The 14,889-nt window shown below is 42.7% G+C and overlaps 1 protein-coding gene across 6 annotated transcripts in view; it reads left to right on the top strand.

Annotated features, from left to right (window-relative positions):
- SPATS2L (spermatogenesis associated serine rich 2 like) overlaps window positions 1-11,625 on the top strand; it is a 165,623-nt gene extending 153,998 nt beyond the window's left edge. For all 6 annotated transcript variants that reach the window (XM_029225067.1, XM_029225069.1, XM_029225066.1 and 3 more), the window contains 4 exons: window positions 3,580-3,689; window positions 6,355-6,457; window positions 9,122-9,342; window positions 10,721-11,625. In XM_029225067.1, coding sequence (XP_029080900.1) covers window positions 3,580-3,689; window positions 6,355-6,457; window positions 9,122-9,342; window positions 10,721-11,116 — 830 coding nt within the window. In that variant the 3' untranslated portion in view covers window positions 11,117-11,625. The remainder of the gene's footprint in view (window positions 1-3,579; window positions 3,690-6,354; window positions 6,458-9,121; window positions 9,343-10,720) is intronic.
- Window positions 11,626-14,889: the final 3,264 nt, after the last annotated feature.

The following is a 14,889-nucleotide window of genomic DNA, read 5'->3' as shown; positions in this document are numbered from 1 at the left end:
GCTCTAGAGCCTGGGAGCCACAACTACTGAGCCTGTGTGCCACAACTACTGAGCCGGCGCTCTAGAGCCCATGCACCACAACTACTGAGCCCACGTGCCACAACTACTGAAGCCCACGCACCTAGAGCCCGTGCTCCTCAACGAGAGAAGCCACCACGATGAGAAGCCTGCGCACTGCAAGGAAGAGTAGCCCCCGCTCATCACAACTAGAGAAGGCCCGCATGCAGCAACGAAGACCCAGTGCAGCCAAAAATAAAATAAATAAAATATATAAATTTATTTTTTTTAATTAAAAAGAATAATAGTATTTGTAGTTAGGGTTTTTTAGGGTACTTTTCTAAACAATTCACATAGGTTCATTCAGTTCCACAATAACCCTGTGAGGGGTATATGATTATTACATTTTACAGATGAAGAAAGTAAGGATGCTGTCGTGCTATGATCTCAAACTTTGCCTGCCCAGGGAATTGGAGGCCTAGACAGGTGTATTCTCAGAGTGTCAAATTTACTAGAGATGGGAAGAAAACATTACTTTATATTAACAGGAACATAGATCTATTATGAAGTAAAATGCAAAATTCACAAGAATTTTTAAGGAATTAAAAGGATTTCAAAGAACCTTTGTGCTTGAAGAGCTACTTGGGCCCCAGATTCTGGCCCCCCATCCCCCAGGATTTCAAGTATACCCTCTGCTAAGACATATTATTCGAGAAGCCCTAAAATTTTCCATGGTTCAAGTAATAAGAGCAAGCTTCTAATGTGTTCCAGAAACTTGAAGGAAATTATAAATCCTACTGAGCGAATGGATTTCAGCATACCAGATACTACATAAATAATACTAATCGAGTGTTGAATGCAGTGAAAATCTAAAGCCATATGGGACTGTCTCCCTCTACAAATTTCCAAAAGGATGGTGCTTTCAAAACATACTTACTATTCTATTTGAAATTATAGGATCAATGAATTTTAGGAACTGATCTGTTTCGGTTTTGCTTTCTGTTTCTGTGACTGATGTTTTTGAGGTGAAAATGTTGGCTTCCCCCCAGAGAATACTGGCTTTTGATCTCACGTTTTAGGACTTTTTCATAATGAAAGTCTTTGAAATGTTAATGAGCCTATATGTAAAACTCATCCCAGCACTTGCCGATGCAAAGTATTCATTCCCATGCACACTTGCATGAGTGTAAACTCAGGATTTATCGGTGATCTTGCACCTGCATTTCTATTTTAGGGCCCATTTATATCTATTTCTACAAAATCTTTTGTTTGGTATGAATGCTCAAATTCTACTTAATCCAAAAGAACAAATTACCCCTAATTGTCACCAGTCCCACAAATGATCTGTTAAGAAAAGTCAGATCTGTTTATCCATGTAGTCACTCAGGGTCTGTCGACCCCTTTACTAGCTGCTCATCAAAGCTGAGCCCTCAGCATTCTTATTTATCTTACTTTGCAAGAGGAAAGTACCTCATTTCATCTTCCTGCTCAAGAATCATTTTCTCATTCTCCAGGCTTTAGTCCCATCCATATGTTGAATTATAATGGGAAATAAATAATAAATAAATAAATAATCAGTCAAAGGTGTGAGTCCTAGATATTCTCAAGTGGCCCCTGTAGAAAAGGAACTTCTGCCTTTCTTTGCATATTCCTTTTAAGTAATGCATTGATTCATTCTTTGCATATTCCTTTTAAGTAATGCATTGATTCATTCTTTGCATATTCCTTTTAAGTAATGCATTGATCCATTCGTTGGAATCGTTCATTCAGCAAACATATTGGGCACTCACTGTGTACCAGGCCCTAGGTATCCCAGACACAAAGAACTAAATGTGCAGTTTTTGCCAGGACTAGAGATGCCTGCTGTAACCAGAAGTAACAATATTTTAAGAGCAACCAGAAATCCAGCTTTTGAATGGAATCACTTAACTTTCAAGTGTGGGTGATTTATTTGTAAAAGTAATGTGTGGACCAAACAAAATATATGTACCCTGTCACTGAAAGTGATAGCTGGCTACCTTTCTGTGACCTCTGGTCTGACTGGGTAACCTGGGACATCACTCAGTAATACATTTTCTATGTTCAGATGAAAATTCCTTTCGCTCCCATCATCAGGACAAGTTTTTCACTAGCTTCTCTGTACTCTGAAATGCTCCCAGGCACAATTCAGTCTGCCTAGCTACCTGGAATTGTAAATGGGAGGCAGGGGGCGTCCCGGTAAATAATTAAAGCATGATTAGAGTAGTTTGGCAGATGGTTAGGCTTTATGAGTTATAGATTAGTTATTTTATTGACATCTCAACATTGGTATCAGCATAAAAAGATATTTCTCATCCTGTCTGAGGAATGGCTTATGGTTTGCAGGAAATCTTAACTCTTGATTGACTCTGAACTTCTTTTGGGGCTTCTGAAGCAACTATTTTTGACATTTATAAATTAAGAACTCTTAAAATCAGAAAGCACCTTGTTTGGGCATTGTGCTGTGAATCTGGGCATTGTGCTGTGAATCTGGTCTAATAAAGCAGTTGACCCTTGTTCAGCCAAGAATGGAATGTGAATTCCATGTGCATATCGTATTAGTTAGGTGGACTTTTCTTTTGTTATAACTCAAAATCTTTGTCCAAAAGAAATGAAGGCAATTCATATGTGACTGGAATGAGAGAACTACAAATCTTATCTATTATAAAATCAAACTTCTTGTTTAAATCTCACCCAATGTATTTGTATTCATTGCCTTTGAGCTCCATGGTCTTTTGGGAAACACACACACACACAGACAATTAACCTGTGGGCTCCTACATCTACTTGAACCTTGAGTAGTTCATCTTGACAGGTGTGTGAAATGTGATGCCGAGAATTCCCTTGTGACTCCACTGCATGCACAGATGCTAGAGTGCACATGAATTCAGCTTAAGCAAGCTTTGACTCACCCTTGAAATTTTTCCATTGTGGACACTTATAACAAAAACTCTGGTCTGCAACTTCTCTCTGGCTGCAAAATGGAAACATATCTGCAGAGTAGCAAAAGCAGAGGCATTTTTTAGCTCACAAAAAGCTAATAAAGGAAAACTTTTATGTCATCTTTCAATAACACAGCTAGTTGCCCTAAATGAATATGTGTTAAAGTTCAGAGGGTCTGATGTTGTTAGAATTTGATAGTACAGCACATACAGAATAATGGTTTTTGCTTAGTGGACTCACTTTCTTTGCATTAGCATTCAGATAGGATTTTAATGGTTTTTTTTTTTCTTCTTGGAGATAGTTGTTCTGAGTAATGCACAAATCTAAAAGTCCAAACTAAGTAAGTGAGATCAGATGCCAGTGGGGAAAATGAAGAAGATTGTGGGTGTACAGTGAATCAGAAAGGACCGTGTTTGGTTTGGGGCTTGGTGGATAAAGACATAAGGAAATGCGTGGTTGGTGATGAGCATCAAGGGCCAGCCCAGCTTAGTGACCAACTCAGAAAACAGCCATGGCCCAACAAAGCGATCAGTCTGTGGAGAGAGAACTGATCCAAGAAATTAGGTCGTTTAATATGTTTACATCTTTGGCCTTAATGTATTATTCCTTCTTATCTGGCAGTGGAAATCCTGACTGCTCGTCAAAAGAAAGCAGAAGAACTAAAGAGACTTACTGATCTAGCCAGTCAGATGGCAGAGATGCAGCTGGCCGAACTCAGGGCAGAAATTAAGGTCAGTTCTAAAATATCACAGCCTGAACCCTGAGCCAGAGTTCTGATCCCCATTATGTCTGTTCTGCATCCATAGAGTGCTGTTCTCCGAGGATCTAACATCAGACACCCAGCTGTCTTTCACAGGGTTGAAATTGAGAATACAGAAGGGTTAAAGAAACACCTAGTCACTATATTTAAGTAGACTATGTGTTGAAGGGCTATATCATTACAGAGGAGAGGTACAAGCTATTCTTTCAGCCAGTGGAACTGACCCAAATAAAATGTATTCGACCATAAATTATAGCTGGGAAGGGGAACATTATTTTCACCATATGTAATTTATGCATATGTATATAAACACACACACATGTGAACACACACTAAGTATGAACTTAGTATAACAGCAAGGATTCTAAAGAATGTACAATATGTGGAGGCTTCTTTCCTATATCCTTTTCTAGCTTACTTGCCCTTTTATTAAGAATACCACCCACAAATATGTATTTAGTGGATTTCTTTAGTTGCACGCAACAGAAGCTGACCCTGGCTAACCTCAAGAACAAGTAGAATTGGAAAGGACATGAGGGTAGCTCACCAAAGCAGAGTGTGCTCTGAAGACTCCAGGTTATAACTGGGCAGAAATGTTGGCAGCAGTAATTACCAGACACTCTTCAGGGCACCATCAGAGTGAGTGACCTCTAGATGTCATCACCCCTTGGGCCACCCCACTGGATTCAAATCCCAAACAGAGAGATTCTGATTGGCCTCCACTTGGGTCACATCCACCATTTGGCCAAGAGAGGTCTTGATTGAAAGACCCACCAACACTGTGAATCTTGGAAACCGCATTGGGGTACAGTTACCAGAAGGAGAAATTGTTAGCAGAAAGGCAAAAACAAGTATCTACAACAAAATAGGAAGTTACAGTTTATAAATTTTCCCTTATCCTCATTTTCCTCAATACAGTAAACATACACACATGCACACGCACTCCAGTTTCTGACCGACTTCTAGGGAACTAGCGTACTTTGAAGTCATATTTGTTGCTAGCTTTATAAGTAGGATTGTCTGCTCATCCCAGCATAACCACTGGTTGGGTATGGTAGAAAGTGGCAAGTGAGTTTGGTCCCCTCCATCCTGGTTAGGCATAAAAGAGAGCCCCATGGGGATGAGGATTTCCCCTGAAGGTTCTGAGAAGTTCTGTAGGTCTTTCCCTTCTCACCTGCTCTCCTGGTCTTTGTTTCCTCCAACCCAGTCAATTGCAGTGGCCTCCTGACTAGTCTTTCTGCATCCACTGTCTCCCTCCGGCCTGGTCATTCACCCTGAGACCAGAGTTATTAGAGCAGGTCTGGTCTCCCCCACTATGGTCTCCTCTTCCCTTCAAAATAAAATCCACCACTGGACTCCAGTATATATTTATTATGGCCACTGCTAATTAGTTTCAGTAGAACAAAACCCTTCGTCTTGTGGACACAGATGCACTTCTAATGTCACAGATGTTCCCTGGTCCCAAAGGAGATTAGAATGGGGAATGGGGCTGGTTGGCAGAACCCATCTTGATACCCAGAAAAACATCCTGGAAAGCCAAACAAACAAACACACACTTGTTTTGATAAATATGAAGTTGCCAGCTTCCTGGTCAACTGAAATCCACTCATCTTCCAAGTTTCACTTCTACCCATCAAAATCCCACTCATCGTAAAATGGTTGATAGCACAGGCTATGGAGTGCAACAGTCCTGCTCTTGCAACCTTGGATAAATTACATATTCTCTTAGATTCTTAGAACCTCGATTCCCCCTTTGTAAATTACAGTTAATGTTAGTACTGGCTTCATAATAATGCGATCAGCTGAAAACGAGATTATCTGTTAAGAATTTGGCCCATGTCTGGTAAGTGTTCAATATTTTTTTTAATGTTCCAGCTCAAATGCTTCCTCTTACGTAACTCTTTACCCATTCCCCTCAGTAGGAAATAATTTCTTCCTCTTTCATATTCCTAAAGCACCTACTACATTCTACGTTATATTGTATCTTGTGGTATCTGTCTCTCTTGCCATGTGGTAAACTCCCTGGTAGATCACAGAGGGACTGACTCATAGTTATTTCTGTATTGCTCACTCTGTCATCTACACATAGATCTTAATTTTAAATGAACTGAAAAGTAATCTCTTTCCCACTTCCTTTAACAGCGCTTGAAATTCTACCATTCAAGATAATGGTTTCTAGTTATCGATACTGAAGGCTTTTTGGACTTCCTGGTACCCTATTAAAATGGAGACGGACGTCTAGGAAGGATGACATGCTTTCTCATGAGGAGTGATACTTTAGGAGGCCATTGGCCAGATTAGGAAGACTGCCAGAAGGCAATCCCATAACTTACAATAGGACAGGAAGTGCTAGAAGGAGGGCGTGGGGTGCTAAAAGGTTTAAGTAGATGAGTCCAGACACACATTTTGCCTGTACAGACAGGACCCACACGTGTTTCCCAGAAGAAGAAGGTGACCGTGCTCCAGGCAGGCCAAAACCAAGCCTGCTTTAACAGAGCCTCCCAGTGACAGAGCTGGCATGCTTCCCCACCTGGGGTTGCTTTCACATCATCAGTGGTGGCGGGAGAGCAGAGAATGGATCAGCAGCATGCCTCAGTCCTTTCTGCAGTCATGGGTCTCCTGTCTCTTCCCTACAGCACTTTGTCAGCGAGCGTAAATATGATGAAGAGCTTGGGAAAGCTGCCCGGTTCTCCTGTGACATTGAACAGCTAAAGGCCCAAATCATGCTCTGTGGAGAAAGTGAGTTTTGCATACTTGCTAAATAATTCTGTGTGCATAAGCCTGGTGCTATTTGGAGTTGATATCAGAAATGTCAGGTGTGCGGTCCCCCAGGGGGCTAAAGTGAGGTCTAAAGAGATTTAATGATCTAAGGTCATGACACAAGTCGCTAAAAATGTCAAGATCCGAACTTCGAGTCTTCAAATGCCACTGCCCCATCAGTAAATCCCCAGGATTTATTAAGCGGAACAGAACAGGTCAACTAGTTTATATCTTTCGCAAACTTTTCTTAAGCACTGCCAGATCAACTGCTTCTCTGATTTCAAACTGCCTGGTTCTATAGAGACCTGTTACAGGGAGAGGGAGTCTCCCTAACAAGTCTGAGAACAATGGGCTACTGTCGTGAAGGGCCCAGCTGTCGTGTGTGTGTGTGTGTGTGTGTGTGTGTGTGTGTGTGTGTGTGTGTGAGACACGCTGCTCAGCAGTGCCTGACTGAGCCTCTCCCTTAATTAGAGCAGTTAACATGCAACAAAATTGCCTGATCCTTTTTCCCCCCCGCTCCAGCCCACCCACCAGGGGAGGTGGGAATGAGCACCAAAGTGGCTTCAAGGATGCCACAAGGAGGAAGGAACAACTGGTGAAGGACATGGAATATCTACAGCCTCGTAGTGAGCTGAAAAATTGAGATTTGGCTTCACTTTTTTTTTTCAAAGTGGAAATTGAGTATAAAAAATATAAGCTTGATCTAAAAATTACAAACTATATAAAATAGAACATGACATTACTTTTGTGGCTCCATCACACTTTTTATGCACATATATCTACTGTGTAAATTATACAGTATACTTAATTATACTACATCATTTACTATACTATACAATATACATATATAGTAAGAGAATTTGCTTTTATCATTTCACAATATATGGCTGACATTTTTCCATGTCAATATATTTAACCCGTAATTTATTTAAATATAATTGGCATAATCAGTCCCTTGATTGTGGACATTTAGGTTGCTTCCAGTTTTTCACCATTAAAATAACACTGCTGTGAGCATCCTTGCTCACATATCTTTGGCAATTTTCTGAATTTTTGACTGCATTTCTTTTAAATTATTTTTTTCTATACACTCCCTCCCTTATGAATCTACCCCACTTGCCATTCTCCATCCCCAGATTTTGCCTCACCTCTAAAAAACCAGACTATCTGATTCACAGTTGGAAATTTAACTGTCTATCCTAGTTTCCACTCCAGGCTGATAATGGGCAAGACCCTGATGCCAAGTGACTATGCCACCATCTGAGGAGGGGAGGGCGGTGTAGCGTCACCTGCTCTCCTCCAGAGCACTCCAGTGCCATCTAGTGGGAGGAACCATCCCTTACCGAATCCCAGGTGTCCACATTGGAAGCCAGCCTCCCTTGTTGGAGACAGGAGTCCTTGAAAGGCCCTTTTCTTCTCAGCTTTGTTGAGAGCACATGGAAAGCCCACAGCTACTGAACCGGAAATAGTAATGACCCCTGTGAAAGTGAATCTAGTTAGCAAAGAGCCACTAAAATCCCCTCGTCATGTTTGGACAGTACCTGACGTGCCATCACACCTTACCTGTAAAATGAAGGGACTAGAGATTCATCCCTGTCCTTTCCATTTCTAATGTCCTGTGATCCCTATTCACACTCCAAATCCTCAGGAAGAATGCTAGGATTAGGTCTGATCCAACACAGGTAGCAGAGAAAATTGCTTTTAAAAACTGGTGACAATTTTTTAAGATTCAGAGGTCTTGCTGTCCAGACGGGCAGTCAAATTCTGGTGAACTATGAGAGGAAAGTCATGATTATGTCCTTAAGTTGATTCCCTCCGGCCCTGATTCAGCATAATCACACAGAAACATCCCATCAAAAACCACCCCTTTCAAAACCAGTGGGAAGGGTGATAATAAAAATTGAACAGACCTGTCCGAGCCCTGCCGGGGATCTGTCTGATTAGCCTGTGTGGACTTTAGCATTGGAATTGTTGTTAGCATTGGAATTGTTGCAGATTTGCAGTGGGGCTGTAGAAAATGGAGTTGATAAAAGGCCAGATAATGTAACTCTAATGGAATATAGAAGATGCTTTGGGGCATCTTTTGGGCCGGCAGGCATGGCCGTAAGGTCAGGGGATATATACCACCCCAGGGTGACAAAATTCCTGACACCTGGCATCACCCCATTCTGAAGCTCTCAAAATCTTGTGGCTCTGACCAGCCAAGTGTCCGTGTACCTCTAGGTTTTTCTGCATCTCTGCAACACCAACGGGTCTAGGGATATGACAAGAACGGCAAGAACAGGTTTGGTAATGGGGAACCCAAGAGGCAGAGTACCTTTGTGGACAGGGCTGAGAGGGCACTTCGGGGTTTCATTATCCCTCTTCCCTTGGTGGTTCTTGACCTAAGGCATAATATTAAAGGTGCTCAGATCTGTCTCATTTCCTACAAATGTCTCCCAACCTGAATGATTATGCTATTCAGTGATTCTCACAGAAGACATTTGGTGGTCTCCAAGCACCTAGGTGCTTTTTCAAACGATATCTTTCCAAAAAAAAACAAAAACAAAAACTTAATGTTTTTATGAAGCTCCTGCCAATTTCTCCGTCTCCTAATGGGTTACCGAGGCACAGCCCCTAACACCAAGTGCTTTCTTGTTGCAGTTACACATCCAAAGAACAACTATTCCTCAAGAACTCCCTGCAGCTCCCTGCTGCCACTGCTCAACGCTCACGCGACCACCTCTGGGAAACAGAGTAACTTCACCAGAAAATCATCCAATCACAACAAGCCCTCCGAGGGTAAAGCAGCAAACCCCAAACTGGCGAGCAACCTTCCCAGTACCGCTGACAGCTCTCACCAGGCTGTGCCAGCTAATAAGCAGGTAAACTGCTCCAGGGAGGCCACCTTGCCCTGCTTCCAGGAGTCCCGCAGACCCTAGTGCATTGCCTGGGCAAGAAACCACTCGTTTGCAAAGAAAACAGCCACCACTGGTCATACCCAGGCTCCGCCCACCCCCAGCAGCAGCCCGACCTCCAGAGCCTCCTTCTGCCTGTCCGGCCTCCCAGAGCTCCCCCGGTCCCATCCGGTCCCCATTTCATAGGCGCTGTCCCCTGTGGAGGAAGTGGTCTTCACACACTTGACAGCATCAGCAAAGAGTCCACGTAAATGAGACAGTGCTTCTCATGCCTTGAGTGCCACCCAGGTCCTCGTAACTGGCCCACATGTGGAAGGGACTCACACAGACATGGGAACAAGATTCAGAACCTGGCCACTGACACCATTAGTGAGAAGAAATCTGGCATGTTTTTTATGATCCTTTAACTCCCATTTATGTCTAGTTTTTCTGTAAGAAGCCAAAGTTAGTTCAAACTGCACTTTCTTCTCTTGGGCTTTCAGTAAAGAGAATACATTTCAAAATGACCTTATTAATTCTTATCTACTATGACCCTTAAAAATAGAAGTATCCAAAAGGACAGTCTTCTCTCCTTCTGCTTCTCCACTATATCCTTGAGAAGTGATTTCTTCCTTATCATTAGAGAATGACCAAGAGATGGGTTTTGATGATTCAGAAGCTGGGAATGCTATAAAGACATTTTTCCTGAGCTCTCAGAAAGAGAGCTTGAATAAAGAGACTTTTTTTTTTTACGCATTCCAAAATGCTGGTTTTCTAACAAGTGCCCTGTTGGATTTTGTGGTCTTGGTCTTTTAGAATTCTCATTAGTGACTGTGACAGGCATTTCTCTGGGCCCAGATGTCTTCATGAACTTTAAAATAGCACTTGGACAAGGAGTATTTCATACAGTCATAGATTCAAGATCATAACCAGATCTGTTTCACTTGTCTAAATACAGCTTCATAGCTTTTTTTCTTTGCTTATTGTTTTTTTTTTTTGCGGTACGCGGGCCTCTCACTGTTGTGGCCTCTCCCGTTGCGGAGCACCTGCTCCAGACACGCACGCCCAGCAGCCATGGCTCACGGGCCCAGCCGCTCCGCGGCATGTGGGATCCTCCCAGACCGGGGTACGAACCCGCGTCCCCTGCACCGGCAGGCAGACTCTCAACCACTGCGCCACCAGGGAATCCCCGCTGCTCTTTTAAGCTCCAGGAGTCTATCAGCTTGACCTCATTTGCATGTTGTCACATTCTTCTGGGGTGTAAAAAAGCTTACCTGTGACTTAGAGATTTGGTTTCCCTGACGTCTACTGATGTCATCTGAGGTTTGTTGGCATCTAATACCTCTTTTTTTTTTTTTTTTGGTAGAATGGGTCTTCTAGCCAAAGACGAAGATTTAATCCGCAGTATCACAACAACAGGCTAAATGGGTCTGCGAAGCCCCAGGGCAGTGGTAACGAAGCTGATCCGATGGGGAAGGGCAACAACCGCCATGAACACAGAAGACAACCACACAACGGCTTCCGTCCCAAAAACAAAGGCGGCACCAAAAACCAAGAGGCCTCTTTGGGAACCAAGACCCCCGAGGCCGCAGCCCATCCGGAAAAGCCCCGACGAAGGCAGCACGCTGCAGACAACTCAGAGGCCAGGCCTTTCCGGGGAAACGTCTCCAGGGTTTCACAGTGCAATCTCTGCCCCACGAGAATAGAAGTTTCCACAGATGCCGCGGTTCTCTCCGTCCCAGCTGTGACGTTGGTGGCCTGAGCTAGGAGAGAAAAAAAAAAAAAAAGCCGTTTTCATTCAGTTTCTGTTCCCTTGCCCGAGGTGCTGACCCAATTCGCTGCCAAAAGAGAGTCAATCCGAATATACAAACCCTGTACGGCTGTGTCATCCTCTCTTAATCATTTTTTCTAATTCTAATAATCAGCTCTAGCTTGCTTCATAACTTTCATGGCTTTGCTTGATATGTTGGCGCTTTTTCTCATCAAGACTTTGCAGCATTTTAGCCAGGCAGTATTTACTCATTTGTTAGGAAAATCAAGTTGTGGCTAAAGATCAGAGGCTCAGTAGCAACCTATGTTGTAGCAGTGATGTCAGTCCATTGATCGTCTTTAGAGAGTTAATGTTGAAAAAAAAATTCTTATTGATCAGACAAACTTGATCTGCTGAAGACACGTGTGCTTTTCTAGAGTTTAACATCTGGTGTTTTTCTGAAAAAAAAATATATACATATATTGCTTTATTTGAAACAAATTAAAATATGCTGCATTTGACACCTGGCTTGTTTTTTTTCTTTTTAATTTATGCCCACTTTATCATCCAGTGTACTAGGTAGTACTTTCAAGAAAACTTTAGAGACTAGAAGTTGTGGCACAGAGCTCTGAACAATACTGTTTCTCTTGGGACAGGTAACCTTTTGGAAAAAACAATGCCTGACAATGGCCCTGCCAGTACGTTACACGCATATAGATGGATGTGCACCCTGATCATCTTAGACACAGCACGGTAGTTTGGAAACCCTGGTTGCAAGTAATATAATCCTTAGCCTCGTTGAAACAATAAAGAAAAGGTATTGGTTTAGTGGCTGCAAAGCCCAGTATCAAAGTATGCCTTGGGTCCAAATGGATCAGGACTCTAGCCCCTTTCTCCTGGTTATCTCAGCTCTCCCTTCCTCCTTGGGCTGACATTGTATTCAGAATGGTGGCAAATAGCTGCCTCACTCCTAAGAGTCACGTCCACCCCTACACTGTCCAGAAGAAAAGAGAAGCTCTCCAGGTAGCGTCCACATGGAGCAAGTGTCTTTCTCAAAAGTCCCAGCGAGGGCCTTGCATATCATTGGCCCAGGCTGCTGGTAGGCTTGTCCCTCAACCAATCAGCAAATGACATGTGCTAATTAGCATAGACTAATCAGAGCCCACCACCAAGCTGGGTAGTGGCCGGCTGCCCAGAAGCACAGGGGCTGTGTGCAGCAGGGCTCCTGTGACCTGAGGAAGGGAGAGGGGATACTGGGGGCCCACATCCTAAGAAGCCCCAAGTCCCCTGTCTTGGAGGGCAAGGCAGCTCAGTTTGGCCACTGCTTCCATCGAAATTCCATGTGTCCTACAGATGTGTTGGCCTCTTTCAAGTTCAAATGCTTATTTTCAACTCAAAGTTAACGTTTTTTCTGGCAGCCCAGGTTCAGTGGCTCTCTTCCACAGAGCAGCCCCGAGCACCTGAGCCTGCACACCACGCAAGCATCCGTTTCTTCTTTTGCCAAGTGCAGGGAGGATGTTTGCTCTCTCTGGAGAGAACCTTCTGAGGTCTCTGGGTGTACCCAGAGATTTAATAGGAATTTTATTTTATTTTATTTTTGAATTTATTTTATTTTTTTTATACAGCAGGTTCTTATTAGTTATCTATTTTATACACATCAGTGTATATCTGTCAATCCCAATCTCCCAATTCATCACACCACCATCACCTCCCCCCGCCGCTTTCCCCCCTTGGTGTCCATACATTTGTTCTCTACTTCTGTGTCTCTATTTCTGCCCTGCAAACCAGTTCATCTGTACCATTTTTCTAGGTTTAATAGGCATTTTAAATGTTAAGTCACATTCCAGGAAGGAAGGAAGGTTTGTTCGTTCAAATAAGAAAGATAAATGTTCAGGACTGCAATCTCCGTTTATTCCATCTGAGGCCCTGGATTTATATTTTATAAGACAGGAGGACTTTGCACAAATTTTGTGTGCCAAGATTTGGCTCACCACAGAAAAATGTCAGTTCAAATGTAACAGCTTTAAAGATGAGTCAAATGATTATTGCAACAGGAAAATGACGGGTTTGCCAGGTCAGGAGCACAGCTGTCTTTGTCAGGGTGGACCCTCCACCCTCAACCTTGACGCACCCATCATGCTGTTCTTGGGGTTAAGAAGCTCAGCCACATTCCTAAGCACGTAGCAAACGCTCCGGGTCACTGAAAAGAAACAAAAAAGAACGCTAAGAAATATTCAGACCTGTTTACGTTTTTTTCCTAGATTTTTGCCTTTCTTGTAGACCCTGGGCATGTAAGCATTCACCAGTGTGCATCTTTGAAATGGTAATTTCAATATTTTAGTCCCAGTGTCAGTCCACTGAAATACTATATTACATATCTTCATCTGTTCCGGAGGAATCATTGGGGTGATCCTCGAAATCTGGGTTGAATTCTGCCATTATTTTAAGATATTTTAAACTTCTTCAAAAAAAAATCCACGGGCTATGGGCACTCTAATCTCTCTACTTAATGCACAGTAGCCAGAAGAATAGATTCTTTTCTCTTAAACACTTCTCTAGTAGAGATTAAACCATTTTGATACCTGTGAAGATTGAATAACTTCAAAACTCACCTACATTGTACCACCAAGACTCCATCCGTTAAAGGCAAAACCTCCCTGTTGGGTTCCCAATTACATTCCAAATTTACATTTCGTTTGAGAATCTCTACATACTCCAGCTCTGTGCCGTTGACCCTATTCTAGGGGTGCTCAGTACAGCAAGGCTCAGAAGGTTAAACACAAGTTGGTGCAAAATTCACCCTCAATAAAGGCCATACAAGTGTTTGTGGGGAAGAAATAAGCCCATACTATATCCAATTTAGAGCTCAGTTCAATTCTGCTGGCATCAGAAAACGAGATTTTAATTTAACATTCTTAGGGAAGCAACATCAAATGAGGTTAATGATGTAAGTTAGCAGAGGAAAGCGACATGCAGATTTTTACTGAAGTAAGAGATTTGGGAATTCTGACTCTGAAAGCCTCAATCTCGATTTAACCATGAGAAGAGGGAATCCAAGGCCCGGACAGTTCTTTTCCTAGGGCAAGGTGGGGGTGGGGTGAGGTGAGGGGCGGGGAGAAGGGGGAACAGCGGAGACAGCTAGGGAGATGCCTGAATTCAATAGTACCTTTGACTAAGCTTCCTCCTTCCCTCCATCCCTCCCTTTTGATGCTGTATCCTACGCTGTCCGTTTAGAGTGCCCTCTTGTGTCTGGAGATGGGAACATTTTCATTTCTCAGCAGACATTCTAGTGGCAGCATCCATAAAATATGTAATGGCACCTTTTTTTTAACCACACTTGCTTCAGAGCCTATACCTAAAATTCAGGCACAGGTGAGCTAGGGTTCCAGATTGTCCCCAGGTGCCAAAAAAATGAAGCAAAGGAGAAAGAAACAGTCACTCCCAAATTTCCTAAACAAACCAAAGATAATAATAATAAATAATAATTATTCAACTGATTAATACATTGCTCTCGCATTTTCCTGAAAGTACTGAGCCATCTTAACTGATCTAATTTTGTGAGAAAAAATATGAAGAGTTGCTAGGTCCCAGGATTTCCCTCGTTAGCTCAAGAATTTGAGGCACAATTTTAATACTATTCATTGTAAACTGTTAAAAAGATTTTTTTTTCATCCTTTTCCCAACAAACCTTTATAACTCCTAAAGAAGTTTTCTGTCTGTTCTTTGTTTCCAAGAACCAAGTCCCCAAGCCTTGGAGGCAGATCAGCCCAAACCAGAGTATAATC

The sequence above is a fragment of the Monodon monoceros genome, unplaced genomic scaffold, assembly GCF_005190385.1.
Source record: "Monodon monoceros isolate NGI ecotype Baffin Bay Population unplaced genomic scaffold, NGI_Narwhal_1 Super_Scaffold_16, whole genome shotgun sequence".
In the NCBI taxonomy this organism is placed as follows: Eukaryota; Metazoa; Chordata; class Mammalia; order Artiodactyla; family Monodontidae; genus Monodon; species Monodon monoceros.
The sequence above is the reverse complement of the archived record's forward strand: the minus strand, read 5'-3'. Positions and strand labels throughout refer to the sequence as shown.